General features: G+C 53.0%; 1 protein-coding gene across 6 annotated transcripts in view; it reads left to right on the forward strand.

Annotated features, from left to right (window-relative positions):
* The window catches only part of CDH23 (cadherin related 23), a 418,948-nt gene that overhangs the window by 35,464 nt on the left and 363,625 nt on the right, over positions 1-19,859 (forward strand). For all 6 annotated transcript variants that reach the window (XR_004262173.1, XM_032256272.1, XM_032256266.1 and 3 more), the window contains exons 2-3: positions 7,824-7,895; positions 14,271-14,348. Coding sequence is in view for 5 of the 6 variants with exons in the window: in XM_032256272.1 (XP_032112163.1) it covers positions 7,829-7,895; positions 14,271-14,348 (145 nt within the window). In the remaining variant the exon portion in view is untranslated. The remainder of the gene's footprint in view (positions 1-7,823; positions 7,896-14,270; positions 14,349-19,859) is intronic.

Here is a 19,859-nt window from a genome sequence, read left to right on the forward strand (position 1 = left end):
AAGGAAGGAAGGAAGGAAGGAAGGAAAGGAAGGAAAGGAAGGAAGGAAGGAAGGAAGGAAGGAAGGAAGGAAGGAAAAATTTAGTCCCCCAAATAGAAGGATGCCCTGCAGCTGCTAAAAAGAATAAGGCAACTCAGTATGTACTGAAATGGAACAGTCCTTAGGATACATGGTCGTGTGAAAAGCTAACAGTCGGATAGCATGAGTACCACTTGGATTTTCTTTAAAGAGAGATAGAGAACTATGTGCTATGTCGTTATGTGAACATACAGAACTCCTGGAATGAGACCTTAAGGGTTGCCTCCGGGAAGGCGGCGTTGGATGGGGAGACAGGAGACACACTTCCTGCTGTACACCTTTTGTTTAGTTATTTCCTATGTGTGCATACTGCTTCCCAAAAGAATAACGTAAAATCAAATATATCTTTTGCTGAATGATTTTTTTAAAGAGTTTGTGAGGGGACCTCAGAGACACTGGGATTCATGTGGGGGAAGCTGATGCCTGTGGCTCCCCACCCTGGGGGTCTCAGGTCATGCCCTCCCTTCCCACCCCAGTCACCACCTCATGTAAGATTCTGGGAGGGATCCAGGGGAGGGCACAAGAACAGAATAGCCATGAGGTGGTCTTGTCATCTCTTTCCATCACAGCAGCCTCCCCGGCAGTGGCTTGAATAGTGTGGGCTTTGAAGCATGGTCATCGGTGGCCTACAGGGCTTGGCCATTAGCAGCCGTAATAGTGTCGTCTGCAGGCGCCTTCTTGCACGCACGAACCTCTCTGTGTGTAGCGGTGGTGAATAATCCCCAGATTGTATTTGATTTCTGCAGTGCATTTCTGTATTTCTATTCAAAGTTGAGTGCATCTGATTTTATGGGAATTCATAGCAGTTCAAACTAAATCGTGGCACCCTGCTGTGAAAATCTCACTCTCGAGAAACTGAAATGCTGCCCAGATGTCCCCTCCTGCCCTTTCCCTTCCCCCTGCTCTGTTCTCTTGTCTCCCCCTGCCTGCTGGGCCTGTAGGCACCCTCTACACTTGTACCTCCGGACCCGGCTGCAGGCAGAGATGGGAGACGGTCACAGTGCGGGCTCTGCCCCAGGAGTTAGGCACAGAACTGCCAGTTTCCCAGAAGAGGGGAGTATGCCTTGCTCCAGCAGTGACACGGAATGTGGCTTTCCAGTCTAGGACACCAGGCTTCAACGGGCTTCCTCTTAGGTTTTTTTCTGGGATTCAGAGGTGTTTGATGACAGCCCCACAGGTCATGGGGAGCTTTGCAAGGAACCTGGTTTTCTCCAGCCTGGGCAAAGGAGTGGGGACAGATAGGAGGGACCCTCCAGGGTTGTGTGGTGGAGTGGGATAGGGATATTTTGTGGATGCATCTCCTGGAGTGGGTGGCAGAACCCAGTTTTGTGTGTGTGTGCATGAATGTATGAGTGTGTGTGTGTGTGTGTAGTGTGAGTGTGTGTGGTGTGTGTGCCATATGTGTATGTGCAGTGTGTGTAGTATGTGTGTGTGGTGTGTGTGACAGTGTGTGTGCGAGTGTGTGAGTTGTGTGTGCGGTGTGTGTGTGGTGTGTCTGTGTGTGTGGTGTGTGTGTGAGTGTGTGGTATGTGTGTGGTGTGTGTGTGTGCGTGTGAGTGTGTGTGGCGTGTCTGTGTGTCTGTGTGTGTGATGTGGGTGTGAGTGTGTGGTGTGTGTGCATGTGAGTGTGTGTGGCGTGTCTGTGTGTATGTGTGTGTGATGTGGGTGTGAGTGTGTGTGGCATGTCTGTGTGTATGTGTGTGTGATGTGGGTGTGTGTGTGGCATGTCTGTGTGTATGTGTGTGTGATGTGGGTGTGAGTGTGTGGTGTGTGTGCGTGTGTGTGTGGAGTGTCTGTGTGTATGTGTGTGTGATGTGGGTGTGAGTGCTTTCAGACACAAGCTTTTCTTTCACACCGTTGGTCCTCACCTGGGGAAAGGAGAACCCTCAGTATGGGGTCAAGTGTCGGCTCTGGGTCTTGTCTCCGAGCCTGGGTTTTAGCCCATTCTGCTGCTCATGGCTGCCTGCAGGCGGAGCATGAGGGAACCCTCCTGGTGATGACACCAATCAGACTTCCTTGCCTGGCAAAGAAAGACCCAGGGGATGGAGAGGCAGGGCCTCCCAAGCTGGGACCCACTGCCCAGGATGAAAGGAGCTCCGTGTCCCTAGAAACGTCTGGTAGCAGCCCAGGGAGGGGTGCTGGCCGGAGGACTGCCGAGGATGTGCCCAGCCCCCATAGTCTCCTCTGGTGTTTGCACCTGGGACTCTGGGCTTCAGGGAGGGCAGGAGAGAACTTCTAATCAGGGCTGTCCATGTGCTCACAGGCTATGGCAAGATTTTGGCAGGGACATCAGTGAGGCCACTGATCATCAACACATTGAATGCTTATTATAGAAGATATTTGAAATGCAGAAAGCAGGTAGAAGAAAATAAACTTTCCCATAACCTCACCACTCACACGACACCCTGCCATCACCCCACAGTGTCGTATGCACACACCCCCTGCACACATTCACACTAGGAATCCACACACTATCCTCTGTTGCTTCCTGGGGATGTCCCACAACTGAGCCAGTCCCCTGTTGGGTATCTGTTATAAGTAATGAAGCAGTGGACATCCCTGCGTCTTGGTGTTCACATACAGACGTGGCGATTTCCTCAACTGAAGTTCCAGAGGCGGAATTGCAGGGTCACAGGATGTATGTGTTTTCAGTCTCTTCAGACAATTTTCAAAGACGGATTGGTTCCCCACCCAGTTGCATCAGCTCAGGGTGTGGGGGCCCTGCTGATCTTCCCCCAGAGACAAAGGTGTCAGCCTTGAGGGGCAGGTAGTGGAGGGAGGCAGTGGCGGGTGAGGAGGTGGGAGTCCTGCTCATCCCTGATGGTGCATGCGTTCTCCTATTGCTACTGGTTCTAGGGGCAATGCGTGTGAGATGCCAACAGCCTGGGAGGGCAGATGAAACAGGAGTCCACCCACCACCCTAGCCATTGCCTTCTTCCTGGCATATGCAGCTTGCCTCCTGCTGCATACCTTGGCTGTGAGCATGCTGGAATTTTCACCGGGCTCTCTGACCAGATGCCAGGGTCTTGCCCAGGGACTTCCTATCAGGCGCCTCAGCAGGTCCCTCCCCTGGGTCACATGTCTGAGCTCCTCAAGGGTTGGGGCTGAGGCTGGGAGCCTGGCCATCAGAATGGAGTTCAAATCCAGACTTGACACTTATTAGTTGTGTGACTTTGAGCAAGTTGTTCAGCCTCTCTGAGCCCCAGCATGCAGAGTACATTGTCTATCACAATGACTGGCATATAACATAGACTCAGCAAATGTTAGAATTATGAATCTGATGTCTGTGTAGCTTGAGCCCTGAAGGCTGGGAGTCCTAGGATTTTCTCTCTTCTGATGACCCTGGGCAGTGACAGTCTGTTTCACTCATTTCACACCAGCACGTTTCCAGTCATGGCCGTGTGTTCTCATGACCCTATGTTCCCCCACTGTGCTCGGCACAAAGTTTGGCGTAAAGAAGCATGTTGGGAATAGGAGTCTGAGGGTTCTGGGGCCTGGCCATGTGTCTCCTTGGCAGGGGGCTCTAAGCAGCACTTGGGAGATTTGGGAGCAACTGGCTGTGGCCCTGCCCGTACCTCTGGAGCAGATCTCTGGCACCTATCCCAGGTCCCAGCAGGAAGCCCAGCACAGAAAGGTGTGTCTCTGTTTCCTGATCCAGTGGGGAGACGTGAGAGTTGGTGGGAGCTCAGGCCCCATCCTGAGGGTGAGCAGCCTCATATGGTGGAGGAGGCTACTTGGCTGTGCTGAATGGGAGGGGAGGAGGCCAGGAGGCTGGGGGAACAGCTATTGTACAGATCAGAGTGAGGTCAGGCTCTCCCTGGGGACCCATGCTGCTTGCCGCAGCTCCAGTACTGAGGAATGCCAGCAGGCAAAGCAGCGTCCCTCACTACACCAAGGCTGAAGGTCAGGGCTTAGAGGTCTGTCTCTTTCCACTGTCATCAGCTTCTGCTCTCTCTGGGCCTTGCTTTCCTCCTATAGCCAGAGGAGCCAGAGGAATAACAAGATCTGGGACCTCAGGGAAAACCCAGCAGCAGGGTGGAGCCCTTCAGGCCCAGCTGCTTTGCTTTACCCTCTGGAGCCTGTGCCACCTTGACGTAGTGTCGGTGCCACCTCACTCCATGGGGAGGATGGAGCTCAGGTGGTCCTTGCTTCTGGATGCTCTGGAGGAGGCAGTCCCTGTCAATACTGCAGAATTAGGGCTGTGTGCATCCACCCCTGACTGATGGATTGGGGCACTGAGGCAGTCTGATGGCCTCTGATGGGGAAAGAACAGGCACTTAAGGAGAGAGGTTGGGGGCCCAGTGTGCCTGGTGGTGTTGGATCCTGAGGCCGCACTGTGGAAAGCGAAAGGCATTATGCACGCATGTGCATTGTGTGCAGGTGCTCATGTCCTGGCAGACATTCATCCTGTGTGTTTTGTTTGGTAAGTATTACGCTCCATGAGGGACAGGCCATGCCTTCCCCTTTTACATAGTCCGGAAACAGGAGCAGCAGCACGGTGTGATGGAAATAGCAGGAGATTCGGACTCAGGACGACCTGGTCAGTCCTAGAGTGACCTCTTTGAGCCTCAATGTCCTTGTCTGTAAAATGGGAACAAGAAGACCTACTTCATAGAGATATTTTGGAAGATTGAGTAAAAATAATCCCTGTGAAAATACTTGGCCTGTGGGATTGCCTAACAAGTGTTCATTTTCTTCCTTCCTTCCTCTCATTGCAAACTTCCTGCAGCACCCAGTGGAGTGGTGTGCTCTCCCCAACTATTTGTCGATGATGTTCTTGGCAGATGTTGTTTAATTCTTCTAACATCTGGTTTGGAATGGCAGAGGGCTGGAGTTTTTTCTGTAGAAGACACTCACTCACTGTGAGATGTCAGATTGTCACTTAATTGCCCAGTGCCTCGGTTTCTCCACTTGAAAATCAGGGATAATGTTGGCGGCGCTGGTTAGCTTCTTTGCAGGATATGATAGGGGAACGCAAGATAACAGACGGAAGGTGGTTTGAACATTTAGAGAAAGGCATCTTGCTCAACCTCGCTAGTAGTTAGGGAAATGCAAATTAAAGCAGCAGTGCTCTACCATTTTTCATGTATGCGATTGGCAGCCATTTAAAAGAGAGATCACTTCAGGTGGGCACATGGACCCTCTCATCTACTGCTGGAGGGACTGCGAATTGCCACAGCCTTTTCCAGCAGATAATATGGCGGAGTCTAGTAAAAGTTCACATACACACTCTAGGTTGCATTTGGTTGACCCAGCACTCCCACTGTCGGCGAACCAAATTGAAGAGCCAAATCCCAACACAATTATGTGCAGGGAGATGTGCGTGGTGGCATTGCTCCTGGGGGTGGGAACCTGGAAACATGCAAATGCCCATCGGTAAGGGATGAAATCTCCGTTACAGAACATCCATACCGTGAGCTATTGTTATCTCCTAAAAAGAAGGAGGTAATTCTAAGCAACATTGGCCTGGAGTGCTGTCTGTGGAATTTCATGATGTGCAAAAAGCACGTTGCTTTTATGTAGACTCTTTTATTCTCAAAGTAAACAGTAGCCTCATGGCTCCGTACATGTGTGTAACGGTAACATTATTTTTTGGATGCAGAGAAAGTCCTGGTAGGATGCATGCCAGGCCCCGCCTGCCCATTCTGGGCACGATCGTGTTTGGCTCACAAAGTGTTCCTTACAAATTGAGTTATTTGCCAACATTTAAAAATTGAATTCATGTGAAAAGCCTGATTTCTAGTTTTTCATTGAGAAAAATCAGAAGCTCCGCCACACTGGGCCCACATTCCCTCTTGGCTGAAACACATCAGCAGCTGCCACTTCTGGACAGAGAGCATGTGGCCTCCAACTGGCCATCATCCCCACCCACGCAGCATTACCCTCATCTAAATTCCCTGCTGGCCTCGTAGGCATTTCAGTTTGCAACCGCCGTGATAGGCTGTTAATATTCAGAAACTCAAGGCAGTGGAAATGCAGGGATAGGATGTGTAGGGGGATGAGTTGCCCTTTATTATTCAAATACATCTTAGAATCTTTTATTCTTTTTCAGGTGTGGTGGCTCACACCTGTAATCCCAGCACTTTGGGAGGCTGAGGCGGGTGGATCACCTGAGGTCAGGAGTTCGAGACCAGCCTGGCCAACATGGTGAAACCCCGTATCTACTAAAAATACAAAAAAATTAGCTGTGCATGGTGGCCGACACCTGTAATCCCAGCTTCTTGGGAGACTGAGGCAGGACAATTGCTTGAACCTGGGAGGTGGAGGTTGTGGTGAGTCGAAACCATCCCACTGCACCCCTGCCTGGGTGACAGAGTGAGACTCTGTCTAAAAAAAAAAAAAAAAAAAAAAAAAACCTTTTATTCTTCAAATGACTGTTTCATACGTCATAATTAAGGTGTTTTAAGTATAATATTAGAAGGTAAGTAAAAGGGGACTGTGGAGTGTTGTATGTCATGTCGGTCGGGAACTATCTGGCAGGGTCATCTCATTGTTCACTGGGGATGTGGGCTGAGAGGGATTGAGGCCCCTCCAAGTCCAGAATTAAGGGGTCTGAGCTCTCAGCTCTTTCTTAATCCCTCTCCCCTATATCTTGGCAGGGATGTGGAAGTCTCTCCAAAATCCTTCCTCCAGCTCCATTCACTGCCCCGAGTCTTTCCTGGTCACTTACTGATAAGGGAGGTAGTACCCCAGCTCGGGTCTTGATGCTGGTTCTGTTTGCTAGTTGGAGGTCTCTGAACAAATTGTCTAATGGCAAGCCTACTTTGTGAGCCAGGGAGATGAATGCCCCCCAGGCCAGATGCACAGTAGGTGCACATTGAAGGGTGATGTGTGGGAGCCTGGCCCTGTACTACCAGGGCTGACAGTTCCATGGAAGGTTACAATTCCCAGTTGGTGAGTGTGGCTTCCCTGGTTTTACTGTTGGGCTCCAGGGAGGCCTGCTCCTGAGCTGCTGGATGACCAGGGCCCTGATGGAATGGGATCAGAGTGGGGACTGCTGCCATGGTGGGAGAGAGCTGTCTACCCTCCTAGCCACCCTTAGAAATAGGATTGGATCTTGCAGAACCTCTGTCAGCTGAACCCCAGATCTCACTAGACCTAGCTCTGAGCCCTTCAAAATCCAGCTTTAGCCTCCACAGACTTGCTGTGGGGCCCTGGGCAAGTCACCCCCCGTCTCTGTGCCTCTTTGGACACCATGGCCTGCTGCATCCCTTCATATCCAAGGTTATGGGATAATATGGTGAATATTAAAAAAAAAAAAATGGAAGAGATATGCTCAGTGGCCAAGGCCACTGTTAGACCCCTGTCTTCCTGGTCAGTGCCCAGCTCCTCAGTGCTGTCCCCAGGATAACCAGGCTCTGTCCCTCTTGGGGGATATGGTCCTGGAGGCTGAAGGCAGCAGCCCCTCCCTCCATCCACTGAGCCTAGAATATGTCACTCTTTGCCCAGAGTCCCCTCAAAGGATAGCCAGTCCCAATGAGGGCAAAGAGAGCCTGATTGGCCCCAGCCCCACCCAGTGACTTGCAGGCCACTGTGCTATACCCAGGATTGAACCATGTTAAAACTAAAGATGCAGACCGTGTCTTTTTTCCTATGTGCTCCCCCACCCTCCCTCTGAGTTGATTCCTTCCCCTCCCTTCCCAGCCCCAGTTATCGCTGGAGCTTCAGAGGCGGGAGGGGCTGAGGAGCAGACCCCATGTCCCCCAGGAGGCTTCTCACCCTCTTTTCCTTCTTTGTGTTCCCAGGAGCCATGAGGTGCCATGTTGCCACCAGCTGCCACGTGGCCTGGCTTTTGGTGCTGATGTCTGGATGCTGGGGTAAGTCCAGTCCTCCCTGTGTCTACCCCACGGGCCAGCCTCTGCACAGGAGGCCAGGCTGGAGAGTGTTGGGGCCGGCGGTTCAGCTTTGTGCTGTGGGACTCTGGAGACGCTGCCTTGCTGTGTGTCTGAGGCACACATTTCCCTCACTGGGCCTCAGTTGCTTTCTGGAGCTCTCACAGGGCTGAAAATACCAGTTGTCCCCAAAGCCTGGGGCACAGGAGGGAATGGGAGGAGCCTTGAGAAATACTTGAGCTCTAAGGGAAGGAGGCATCTGTGACTGCGAACCGTCCTCCTCCTGGGGTGTAGGGACTGACCACAGCTCTGTTCAGTTCCCCGGCTGTGTTCTGAGCACCTACTGTGTGCACTATGTGTGACTTACTGCACCCACCTCTGGGGGAATGGAGGAAATAACTCATTCTCAAGAAGTTCAGAGCCTGGCAGGGGAGAAAGGCACATGCAGGTTTTCCTATAATGCAGGGTGAATAGAGTGGTAATGAAGGATGGACACAGCGCCAGGGGCGTCCATCAGAAGAAAAGATGAATTGGGCCTCAGGGGACAGGAGAAACCCAGCAGAAGGGTCTTCATATGATCTGGGCTTTGAAGACCAAGAAGTAGTTTTAGACTAGGGGAGCAGGAAGAAGGGCGTCCTGAGGAGGGCATAGCCTGAGCAAAGGTATGGCAGCCAGGAGCCTTCCCCTCTGCCCTCCTTTCCTGGCCTTGCAAACAGCTAGCTCAGAGTGCCAGCTCCGGAGCCCATGAAGGAGGCTAGGACAGGCCTGGGCATTTGCTTCTCCCTTGGCCCCTGACAGCAGGTGGCAGGGAGCAAAGCAGCCCTGGGCTGCACTGAAGGCAGGCCAGGTGAGCAGGCACACCTGACGTGGCATCTCCCAGGGCCATGGCATCCCCAGAGAAGAGCTGTGGGCACAGTGTACCTGGTGACACACACAAACACATTCCTGTGGGGGCCAGCTCCTTCTCCCCATCCAGGGAGCCAGATGGAGTCTCTGGAGGCTGCTGCAGCCTCATGCTTGTTGGACTGTTGCTAGCATCCTGCAGCCTGAGTGTCCCTTGAGGGTCCCCTCTCCTTGCCTGCATGTTTGGGGGGATTCCAGTAGGGATCCCTGTGATGGGGAGCTCACTCCCATCCAGGCAGCCCAGGAGTACAGCATAGTCTCAAAGACTGTCAGAGTGGAAGGGAACCTCAGGAGCTTTCTTAACTCCCAGACATTTTATAGAGGAGACACTGAATCCTGGAGAAGCTACTGGTCCAAGGCTATTCAAAGTGTCGTCTCTGGTCCTCCATGGGGGCTTCTGTGAGGATGTCACCCCCACCGCTCCTCCCTGCCTCATGTGGGAGGCTTCAATCAGGGGTGCCTGAGAGCAGCCCTGGCCTCTGTGTTCGCTGGACAGTGGGAGTCAGGACGCTTTCTTCAGTCTTCCCGGGGACTCTGCCACCTGGGATCCATGCCCTTCCCCCATTCTGTTCCACTCCGTTTGTTCATCCCTTAAAAAAAAATACATTTGGCCTGGCACGGTGACTCTCGCCTGTAATCACAGCACTTTGGGAGGCTGAGGCAGGAGGATAACTTGAGGTCAGGAGTTTAAGACAAGCCTGGTCAACATGGTAAAACCCTGACTCTACCAAAAATAGAAAAATTAGCCAGGTGTGGTAGCACACACTTATAGTCCTAGCTACCCTGGAGGCTGAGGCATGAGAATCACTGCAACCCAGGAGGCGGAGGTTGCAGTGAGCCGAGATCACGCCATTGCACTCCAGCCTGGGTGACAGAGCAAGACTCTGTCTCAAAAGAAGAGAAAAAGGAAAGAAAAAAAAATACATCAGTAGAAATAAGGCAGGTGCCAAGCCCTCGGCTGCCTTCTTCTGTGATTTCGCGGCAGTCTCCCCTCGAGCTCTCCAGATGAAAGATGCTTCGTGCATTCAGGGTAGGGACAAGCACTGAGCCAACCTCCTGGCTTCCAGTCCCGCTTCAGCCAAGCAGTCTCTTGGACAAGTGTCTCACCCTTGCTGTGCTTCAATTTCCTTGTCTTTAAAATGGGAACAATAATAGGACTTTCCTTCTTGGGTTGTCAAAATGATCAAATGGATTAATCTGTTCATCAAGCACTTAGAATAGTGCCTGGCACAGGTTAAGTGCTTAGTAAGTGTTGGCTCTTTTATTATCAGCAGTAATCTTTCTCTAGGGGGAACAAAATGGGGCACAGAAAACAGGAAGCTAAGCGAGTTGCCCAAGGTCACCCAGCAATTCTGTGGCAAAGCGTGTGTGGTCTGCCTCCATGTGGATTAGCCTGCCTTGTCATACGCCCAAGGGTAGGCTGTCTCCCATTGCTTGGCACAGTCACCTCTTCCTGGTCCCTGCCTGAAGCAGCCAGTGCTTCCTGGTCCCTGTCTGAAGCAGCCAGTGCTGTTCCTTTGGCATGGTGGTGCAGTGGCTAACTTTAGGGACTGAGGGGAGAGTGGGTGGCTGAACCACCTTCCCACACCGCCCTCTAGGCACCCACCCCTGACCTAGCACTTCACTTGTGCCCCAGACCAGACCACACTGCCATTGCCACTTTGATTCCACCTGACCCGTCACCCCAGCTGATCTCTCTTTCTCTTCCTGGTAGTCAGAGCTGGGTAGGGCTCAGGGATGTCAAAACCCCTTGCCAGCCTGCCTTCTCTCTTTGAAGCCTCCTGCCGTTCTCCCTCCCTCTCCCCTCTGGCTTCAATGTGCTCTGGCAATTCTCCTTTCTCATCCAGGGGCTCGTTGGGGAGGTAGAAAGCAAAGGCTTGGGCAGGTCCACCCCACCCCCTTCCTAGACCAACCAGCCAGCGAGCATTTTGCTGGGTCACACCTTCAGTCCCCAGGGGCTGGGTGGGGAGGCCCCTGACCGTGGGGCCACCTGGCTTCCCCATCTGACAGCATGTCAGGCTCCTGTCCCCTGGGGCTCCTGAGGGCCATGCTGCATCCACCCCTACAGTGACCAGGGTGCATGGGACACTGTGGGCCGGGAGGCGGGACTGGAGGGCAGGGCAGGGCAGGGTTTTGTGTCCCCATCCTGAGGCTGGGAAATGGGGCGGGTGGTGGGGGGCAGAGGGAGAGGGGTCTGCCTAATCTCCCCAGCAGCAGTGGCAGAGCACGCAAAGTCCCTGACTGCTTGAATTTATCCCTGCAGTCCCTGTCCACTGCGCCTTCCTTGTCAAGCAGAGGTTGAGGGGAACTCTGATATTCTCTCCAGCAGGGATCTCAGCAGAGCCACTGTGCCTTCTGCCCCCACCACTGCCCCGAGGCCTGGAGAGGTGGCCAGGACATGGACTCAGGCTGGCCTAGCTGGAATCTGGGCCCTCCCCTTGCCTGGGTTCTTCAGACACTCAGAGGAACCCCCACCCTGCAATTCAGAGTGAAGTTTATGCTTCCTGGCTCTGCCCGCCCTGATCCGGTGGGGACCTTCCCCATATAAGCGCACAGATGTCCCTTCAGTCCCAGATCAGGTACCCTGGATGGCACCTGTGTGCCTCTGCCCAGCCTCTCTTTCCCCATGTGTGTGGAAATCCCTGTTGTTCAGCAGGCAGCTGTAACGCCGTGCCCTCTCTGCGCCCTTCCCTCCCCTCTCCTCACAGGCCCCTTAGGGTACTGGAACTAAGTAAAGCGGGCACAGGCCTGCCTGGTCTGCCTTTGCAGGCTCCAGTTGGGGAATGGCAGTGGGGTGTTGGGGAGGGTGGGAGAGGGCTCAGGGCAGCGCTCACAAGCCGCAGACCCACCTTGGGTTGGGCCGTGTGGGGCCTGGGACCGACAGAGGGGTACTTGGGAGGCTGGGATTATTCTTACCCCCAAGAAATCACCCCTCCCCATCCCCTTCTGCATCCACTTACATTCCCACTTCGCTGGAGGCCCCAAAGATCCTGAGCACACACTGCCACGCTTTCACAGCGGTTTTGAGAATAAGTCACCTGTCTGCCCTGCCCGTGATGAGCCTGCTCTGGGAACACGGATCCTGCTTGGTATGTGACAGGCAACCCACATCCCCGAGTCTGCCTAGCTGCCCGTGCAGAGCTCCCAGCAACTGATTATTGGCAGGTCCTGTAAGGTAAAATTTAAGAACGAACGACGCCACTGCAGGTGATGTTTTTTCCTCACTGGTTTCCTAGCCTCACCAGCCCAAACCAGCTATTGAATTCTCTGGGCACTCACTCGTCTACCTCAGCTGGGCCGCATCCTACTCTCCTGTATCCAGAGCCCAAGGCCCCCAGCAGGGATCAAAAGCCTTCCCGTTGGCTGCAAGGGCGGCACCTTTATTAATACCAATGTTAATACTGGCTACCATTTGTGGAGTGCTTGCTGTGTGCCAGGGGCACAGCACTAAGCACTTTATGTATGTAATCTCATTTAATCCTCAGGTTAGCCATGAAGTCCGATTAGTATGGCTATTTTACACATGGGTAAACTGAGACATGGGACAATCATGTGGCTAAAAAGAGGCACTGGGAGGTCTCAAAAAAGGCGAGGCTCTTGACAACCGCCTCTTTCTGAGGCGGTTGCACTCCTGACATGAGAGTGGGGAGGTGTGTATGTGAGGGCATGTGAATATTTGGGGTGGTCAGGGAGGGCTTCCTGGAAGAAGGGCTATTGGAAATGAGATTTGAAGGATGGATGGGAATTTGGCAAATGAAAGCAGAAGGGCCAGCACTCCTGGTCAGGAAGTGAGAGAGGCCAGAATGAGGGACTAGAAATGGCCTCAGCCTGGCTGCCTGTGCAGATCGAGGTGGGAAGGAGAGAAAGGCCAGAGTCTCCCAGCTCTGCCTGGTCCCAACTAGGAGGTATCCTGGGCTGGAGAAGGAGGAAGTGCCACACCAGGATGCCAGCCTTCTCACCCTCTGGGAACCTGGCACATGCTCTGAGGGAGCCAAGGGTCAGCAGGAAGGAAGGAAGAGAAAGCTGCCCCACATGCCCATGTTTAGGGCCCCTGGAGGGCTGAGCAGGTGCCCCTGTTGGCAAGTGCTGTACAATGACAGTCCCACTTCCAGCTAGACCAGCTGCTCCCAGGTTGGGAGGGACCAAGGAGAAGTGCCCTCATTTGCCTAAGGAAGGCCCCTAGGAGAAGCCTGGGGGACAGGTGGAGTCAGCCTCAGGGAGGGTTTGTGTAGGGGCTCCTCATAGATGCTAAGCTCCCCAGCCCATGTGGGTATCACCCTGACCCCCTTCAGACCCAGCCCCCTCCAATGCCATCACAGAGCAGTGCATGGTTAACAGCACGAGCTTGAGGTCTGGGTTCCTGGATAGCCACTGCCACTTGCCAGCTGTGTAAGCAAGACGTGTTACGTATCCCTTGGAGTTCTCGTTTTCTCCAGTAAAATGAGGATGTGATAGCACTTGCCTTGCCATCAGGATTGAGTGACGTGGTTTAAATAGCTCGTACAGAGAAGGGGTTCCTGCGATGGCAGCTATTCTCCTCATTGCTACCGTTCTGTGGGATCAGCTGGCCGTTCCTTCACACACCACGTCATCTTGTGGGTCGTCTAAGTACCAGGCCTTGTTCTGGGCACCAGGATTCCAGCTGTCCACCAAGCCCTGTCCTTGCATAGCTCATATTCTGCTAGAGCCACGCTGCCCAATAGAAAGACAATGCAAGCCACATGTGACTTTAAATGTTCTAGGAGCCGCAACAGAAAAGTAAAAAGAGACCAGGTGGAGTGGCTCACGCCTGTCATCCCAGCACTTTAGGAGGCAGGAGGACTGTTGGAGCCCAGGAGTTAGAAAACAGCCTGGACAGCATAGTAAGAACCCCCCATCTATACGAAAAATTAAAAAATTAGCCTGGTATGGCACATGCCTGTGGTCCCAGCTGGTTGGGAGGCTGAGGTGGGAAAGTTGCTTTAGCCTGTGTGGTCAGGCCTGCAGTGAGCCGTGATCACACTGCTGCTCTTCAGCCTGGGCAACAGAGTGAGACTCTGTCTCAAAAAAAAAAAAAAAGTCATCAGAAAAGTAGAAACAGGTGACATTTATTTTAATCATTTATTTAATCATATATCCAAAATAATATCATTTCAATATATAATTGATGTAAAAGATCAACGAGCTATTTTACACTAATTATTTTCAAACAGAGGCTTCTAAATCCTATCTTTTGCCTGTGGAGCCCATCTCACGGGTCATACTTAGCAGGCACATGTGGCAGGCGGCCTCGATGGCCTCGATGGTCGGCTGCCTGCTGACCTACTGGCATTGTCTCCCACTTGCCTTGAGGCAGGATGGGAAGTTGACCACGGACCAAAGTTCAGTACCCACTGCAACCGCTCACTGTGTCACCTTATGGAGCGTGTAAAGCTGATGGGGCATGTTTGGCTGACGTTCTTGTCCTCTGACTTCCAGGCCAGGTGAACCGGCTGCCCTTCTTCACCAATCACTTCTTTGATACATACCTGCTGATCAGCGAGGACACGCCTGTGGGTGAGTGGGGGCACGGGCTGGTGGGCATGCAGGTGGCCTGGGGTGCAATCCCTTCCCACAAGTGAAGGAGTCATACGGGTTGAGGCCGTCTTCTACCTGATTTTGGAATCTCTTTCATGGTGTTTAGAGAGGCCCCTGCCAGGATGCCTCCAGGGACGGGGTACTCAGTCCCACAGAGGGGACCTCTGAACGTCAAAGGGTTTATCACATTGAGCCTCAGATGCCCCACTCCCACTTCTGGTGCTAGTGTGGATTTTCTTGCACTCAAAGAAGCCCTTGTGAATATTTGAAGGTGGCAGCTGTTGTAGAGTTTGTTTTGTGGCCTTTGAGACTTTTCTGTGATTACTAAGTTTTCTGCATTGAGTTTGCCTGGTTTGAGAATTAGAAAAAACATGAACTATTTAGGGGGTGATTATGAGCATCTTGGTCCTCAGCCTGTCGCCCCATCACTTAGGCCTGTCCCAGTGTCTGACCCCCACTGATGGCCTGCCTCCTACATCTGTGGCCCTGTGGTCCTAGCTCAGCTCTTAGGACCCAGAAGCTTCTCAGGAAAGTGAGGCTGAATTGCAGAACTGTCTTGTAGCTGTGCTGATGGGAAGGCGCCCGGCCGGTGAGCAGGCAGCCAAATAGCAGCACCTGAAAAGCGCCCACCCACCTCCACCAACAGCCCTTCTTTGTCCTGTCATTCTTGCTGGTGTCCCTTTAAGGAAAGTGCCTGTCATCCGAGGCTTCTTACTCTCAGGTCTGCCTGCTCTGCATGTGCAAAGGCAGGGCTGTGTGCCAGAGGCTGTGCATCAGGGTCAGCATGGTGCATCTTTATGGAGCATCACTTGAACTTGAAAATGAGGCAGGATGTATTGGAATGGGGCAGGGTATTGAGATGCTTGCCTCATAGGTCATGTACATACTCTTTCATATAAAACCCAGTGTAGGTGTGCATAATTCTTTAACAATCTCTGCTGAAGTGGGGTACCTTACGCGGCCCAGACTCTCCCTTGCTGTCAGTGGGGGCCTGTGAGCAGCGCCTTTTACTCTTCCTGGTAGAGGCTTTTTTGCAGGGGGGGCTGGGCACAGCATGTGCGTGTCTGGCTGTTTGTTGTGGGGATTGTCCCCACGGCCCAGTAGTACTTTGTTCCCGTGGCCTGTGAGGGGCCCTCTGTGGAAACCCACTACTTCTATGGTGTCAGATCAGTGTTGTAAGGCTAGATTTGGAGTTAGGGTTTGGGGATCTGGGTGTTTGAGGGGCCCCCCAGGAAGAAGGTTCCTGCATGTTTGGAATGCCCTCTCACAGGCATAGCCCCCTTCTGGGGGTGGAGAGCATACTCACATCCCTTGGGGACCCTGCTGGGCTGTTTGCTCCCCTCTGGATTGGGTTAGGGGATATTTGTGGGTGACTGGACTTGTAACACACCTGTGTTCTTTGAATGGAATTCACCTGTGACTCCTCTCTCCACCCAGACCTGGGGTGGGGCTGGCATGGAGCCAGCATGGCGGGCACACAGCACACGTGTGTAGGCAGATGGATGCACTGTTAGCAGTGTTTATCATCATTCATGTCCATTTAAATCTCATCCTCTGGGAGATCCCTTTGTGGCGGAGGGATCTTTGGGGCAGGTGGGCCACTGAGCAGAGATGTGGCCAGTCACTAACTGACCCACCCTGCCCCTCTCAAGTGAGTGGTCCCTGCTCTGTCCCCCAGTCTGTGACCTGCATGCCAGGTCTGAGCGTGGGGTCCTTAGAGGCCTGTGTGTTGGGATGGGTTGGGGAAGGGTGGGTGTTGTGTGGCCTGAGCCGATGGTAACACGCCTGGGCTGGATACCCATGTGGCTAGCCCTCCAGCAGGCCCTTCTCCTGCTGCCTTCAACTCTGGCTCCTGATTGTCGTTGCAAATGCCAGCATCGATCGGCGGCCGGGAGCAGCTCCCAGGCCTCGAGCCCTGTTAAGGCTGCACTTGGCAGTCACAGTGGGGTGGCTGTCTACTGCCATGGGGATTGATCCCTGACTCCAGGGTGTCATAGGATTGAGTGCGGAATCAGTGAGCTGGAAGATAGCCGTGCTTATCTCTCTAGGCAGGGGGTGGGTGCTGAGCTGGCTCAGCCCGCTCCCAGCCTCTTCCCTTCCTTTTGCATCAGGATGGGAACAGCACAGCTTTCACCTGAAAGTCAGGAGTCCAACATCTGTTTCTCACTGTGTGACCTTGGGTACAGCACTGTATCTCTCTGGGCCTCTGTCTCCTCATTTTGACAACAAGAGGGCATTGGAAAGACGAGCCCCGTAGACTCTGGTTTGGGCAGCCTGGCTGGCCTCTGTTGTTTGCAGGCCCTTGGAGGTGACCAGCCTGGAGCCCTCTGCTGGGTGCTGGCAGTGGGTGTGGACTCAAATGGACATGGTGGGCTCCATGGGTGCAGGCCTCCCACCAGCAGGCCAGGGAGACGGGGAGGTTGAAACAGCTTGTCCAGGGGACTGGCCTTTTGCCTGCCATGGGGAGTGGGGTAGTCTAGAGACTTGCCTTTGAGACTTGGCTCTCACGAACCATTCACTCTTTGATCCAGGATTCCAGCCTCCAAAATGGGGATGGGATAGCCCCCTCACTGGATTGTTGGGAAGTTTACATGCAACACCACTACCTCCAAAGCTTCCAACCTGGAAATGCGTTGTTATTACTGAAGGGAGAGCCCTGTGTGGCCCAGGGACGGCAGGGTGGGCCGTCCCACCAGCCATGGGCTGTCAGGGTGGACATACACACAGACCAGCTGGGTCCTGGGTGGTGCTAGTGCCAGTGGCAAGAGGCAGAGCCCAAGCCAGACTGAACGTGTTGGCTCACCAGAGGTCAGAGTTGTGGGCATATCAAACTTCCAGCTTGAGGCCTCATTACCTGGCTTCTCCTTTGACACCCGGTGATGGTCAGCTCATAGGCCTGCAAGGCAGCTCACTCTGTGCTGTGGGATGGTTCCAGGAATAAAAAAATACTTCCGGCTGGGTGAGGTGGCTCACACCTGTAATCCCAGCACTTTGGGAGGCTGAGGTAGGTGGATCATGAGGTCAGGAGTTTGAGACCAGCCTGGCCAACATAGCGAAACCCCATCTCTACTAAAAATACAGAAAATTAGCCAGGCATAGTGGTGCATGCCTGTAATCCCAGGTATTCAGGAGACCGAGGCAGGAGAATTACTTGTACCCGGGAGGCAGAGGTTGCAGTGAGCTGAGATTGTGCCACTGCACTCCAGCCTGGGCAACAGAGCAAGACTCCATCTCAAAAAAAAAAAAAAAAATGCTTCCCAAGATTAACAGGAAACCTGCCTCCCTGGAATGACCCATTGGGTTTAATTCTGATTGCTGGAGCCTTATAAATTAAAAATGATAATATAACATACATGACATACTATATGTATAATATAAATTATTATAACAACAGCATTTACTGACTGTTCAAGGCAGTGTCCTAAGTGTTTTTATGCATTAATTCATTTAAAAAATTCCTTTTTAGAATCAGACGTAGAGTTGAGGTACAAGGTCTGCCTATATGTGACTTCTGTGAATGTGCTCTCCTGAGCTAGAGATTGAGACTTTTATCCACTCTCAACTTTCTGAGCCTTCTCGTTGTGTATGCTGTTGCCTGCGTTCTAGCAGGGGCCAGTGGCCTGGGAGCAGAATGGGAGGCACAGCATGGCCATTTGAAATCCTTTGCAGAGGCTGTGTGTGTCCATTGCTATCTCCTCACCTAGCTCAGGCTCCAATTCCCTCCAAGTAATGTTCTTTTGGAAGGCCGTCTACCAGCCGGAGAAGACAGAAGCAAAATGAAGTCATTAACTAGTGCTGCCTTCTCCTGGTCTGTTCACATTGTCCTCCTTCCCCAGATATGCCCGCGTCCCTGCATGTCTTGCTCCACACGTGAATATCAGTTGTTGGCAGCAGAGCCTGGAATGGGTGGAGTGGTGCAAGGGCAGATCAGCAGCTTAGTCCCTGGTCAGGCTGGTTGGACTCACCCACACCTTGGCCCTAGCTATCAGCCCTGAATGGCCAGAGGACACCTTTAGCATGAGGGACAGATGCTGCAGGGGTGCCATCTCCCACTTACTTCCTGAATCTATTTCTTTTTTTATTTTTGTCTGAGATGGAGTCTTACTCTGTCACCAGGCTGGAGTGCAGTGGTGCAATCTCGGCTCACTGCAGCCTCTGCCTCCCAGATTCCAGTGATTCTCCTGCCTCGGCCTCTCGGGTAGCTGGGATTATAGGCATGCACCACCACCCCCAGCTAATTTGTTATATTTTTAGTAGAGATAGTTTTTCACCATGTTCAGTCTGATCTCAAACTCCTGACCTCAGGTGATCCACCCACCTCAGCCTCCCAAAGTGCAAGGATTACAGGCATGAGCAACCGCACCTGGCCCTAAAACTACTTCAAATGCCCCACCAGCCTTGCTGATGTCAAGATCACCAGTGACCTCTGTGTTGCCAAATCCCATTGTTTCTTCCAAGACCTTTCTGCCTTCCATTGGTTGATCTTTTCTCTCCAGGACACCACCCTCCCCTTCCCAGCCTCTCTGCTGGTTCCTCCCACACCTCTTAGCACTGGAGGGCCCCAGGGCTGAGCTCTTGTCTCTCCTCCCCTCGTTCTTATTCCCGTGGTGGTCCCATCTAGCCTCCTGGCTTGGGCACTACCTGTATACTGACAACTTCTAGCTTTATATTTTCTGCCTGGACCACTCCGCAGGGAAGACTCACCTCTCTGCTCAACATTCCTGCTTGATGTCTGAAGGGACATCTTCATCCTCTGCTTGTCCAAAGCCGGACTCCTGACCTCCCCACTGGCAGCCTTCCCCATCTCAGCTGTGGCTCCATCCTGCCAGTTGCCCAGGCCAAAAGCTGGGATTCATCCCCGTGCCTCTCTTTCTCCCTCCCCTTCCCCATCCCTCAGGACATCCTGTTGGCTCTGTCTCCAAAAGCATCTGAGAATCTTCTCACCCCTCGGCCTTTCCACTCTCATCACTGAGGTCCAAGCCCGGTAACCCCAGCAGCTTTCTCACGTCTCAGTGTTCTCCCTGACTCTGCCCTCGCCTGTGCTGCAGCCTTTTCCCTCCTAGCCGTGAATGGCCCTGTCCAGCCTGAGGCAGAGCCTGCTCCAAAGCTGCTCAAGTCCCTCCCTCCCATGTGGAGTAAAGGCCCGTGTTGTTCAATGGCATCCAGGCTGTTAGCAGCCCAGCACCTGCCACCTGTCAGTCCTCGCCCCCACCCCACTGTACCCCTCGCCAGCTCTGCTTCATCTGCGCTGGTCTCCCTCTAGTTCCCTAAGCGTAAAAGGCAAGTTCCCACCTCACGGCCTTTGCAGTTGCTGTTTCTGCTGCCTGGAACATTATGAGCCTGCACTTACCAGGTTTTTTCAGATGCTACCGCCTCTGGGTGGCCCTCCTGGGTCTCCTCATTGGGGGTTAAGTGCTGCTCCCTTTGCTTTTTCTGGGGCCTGGCCATCCTCTCTCTTGTCCCCATGGAGATGCTGCTGTTACTCAGTTG

This window comes from Sapajus apella, unplaced genomic scaffold (assembly GCF_009761245.1).
Source record: "Sapajus apella isolate SASKATOON/1434 unplaced genomic scaffold, GSC_monkey_1.0 scaffold94, whole genome shotgun sequence".
NCBI classification, from domain to species: domain Eukaryota; kingdom Metazoa; phylum Chordata; class Mammalia; order Primates; family Cebidae; genus Sapajus; species Sapajus apella.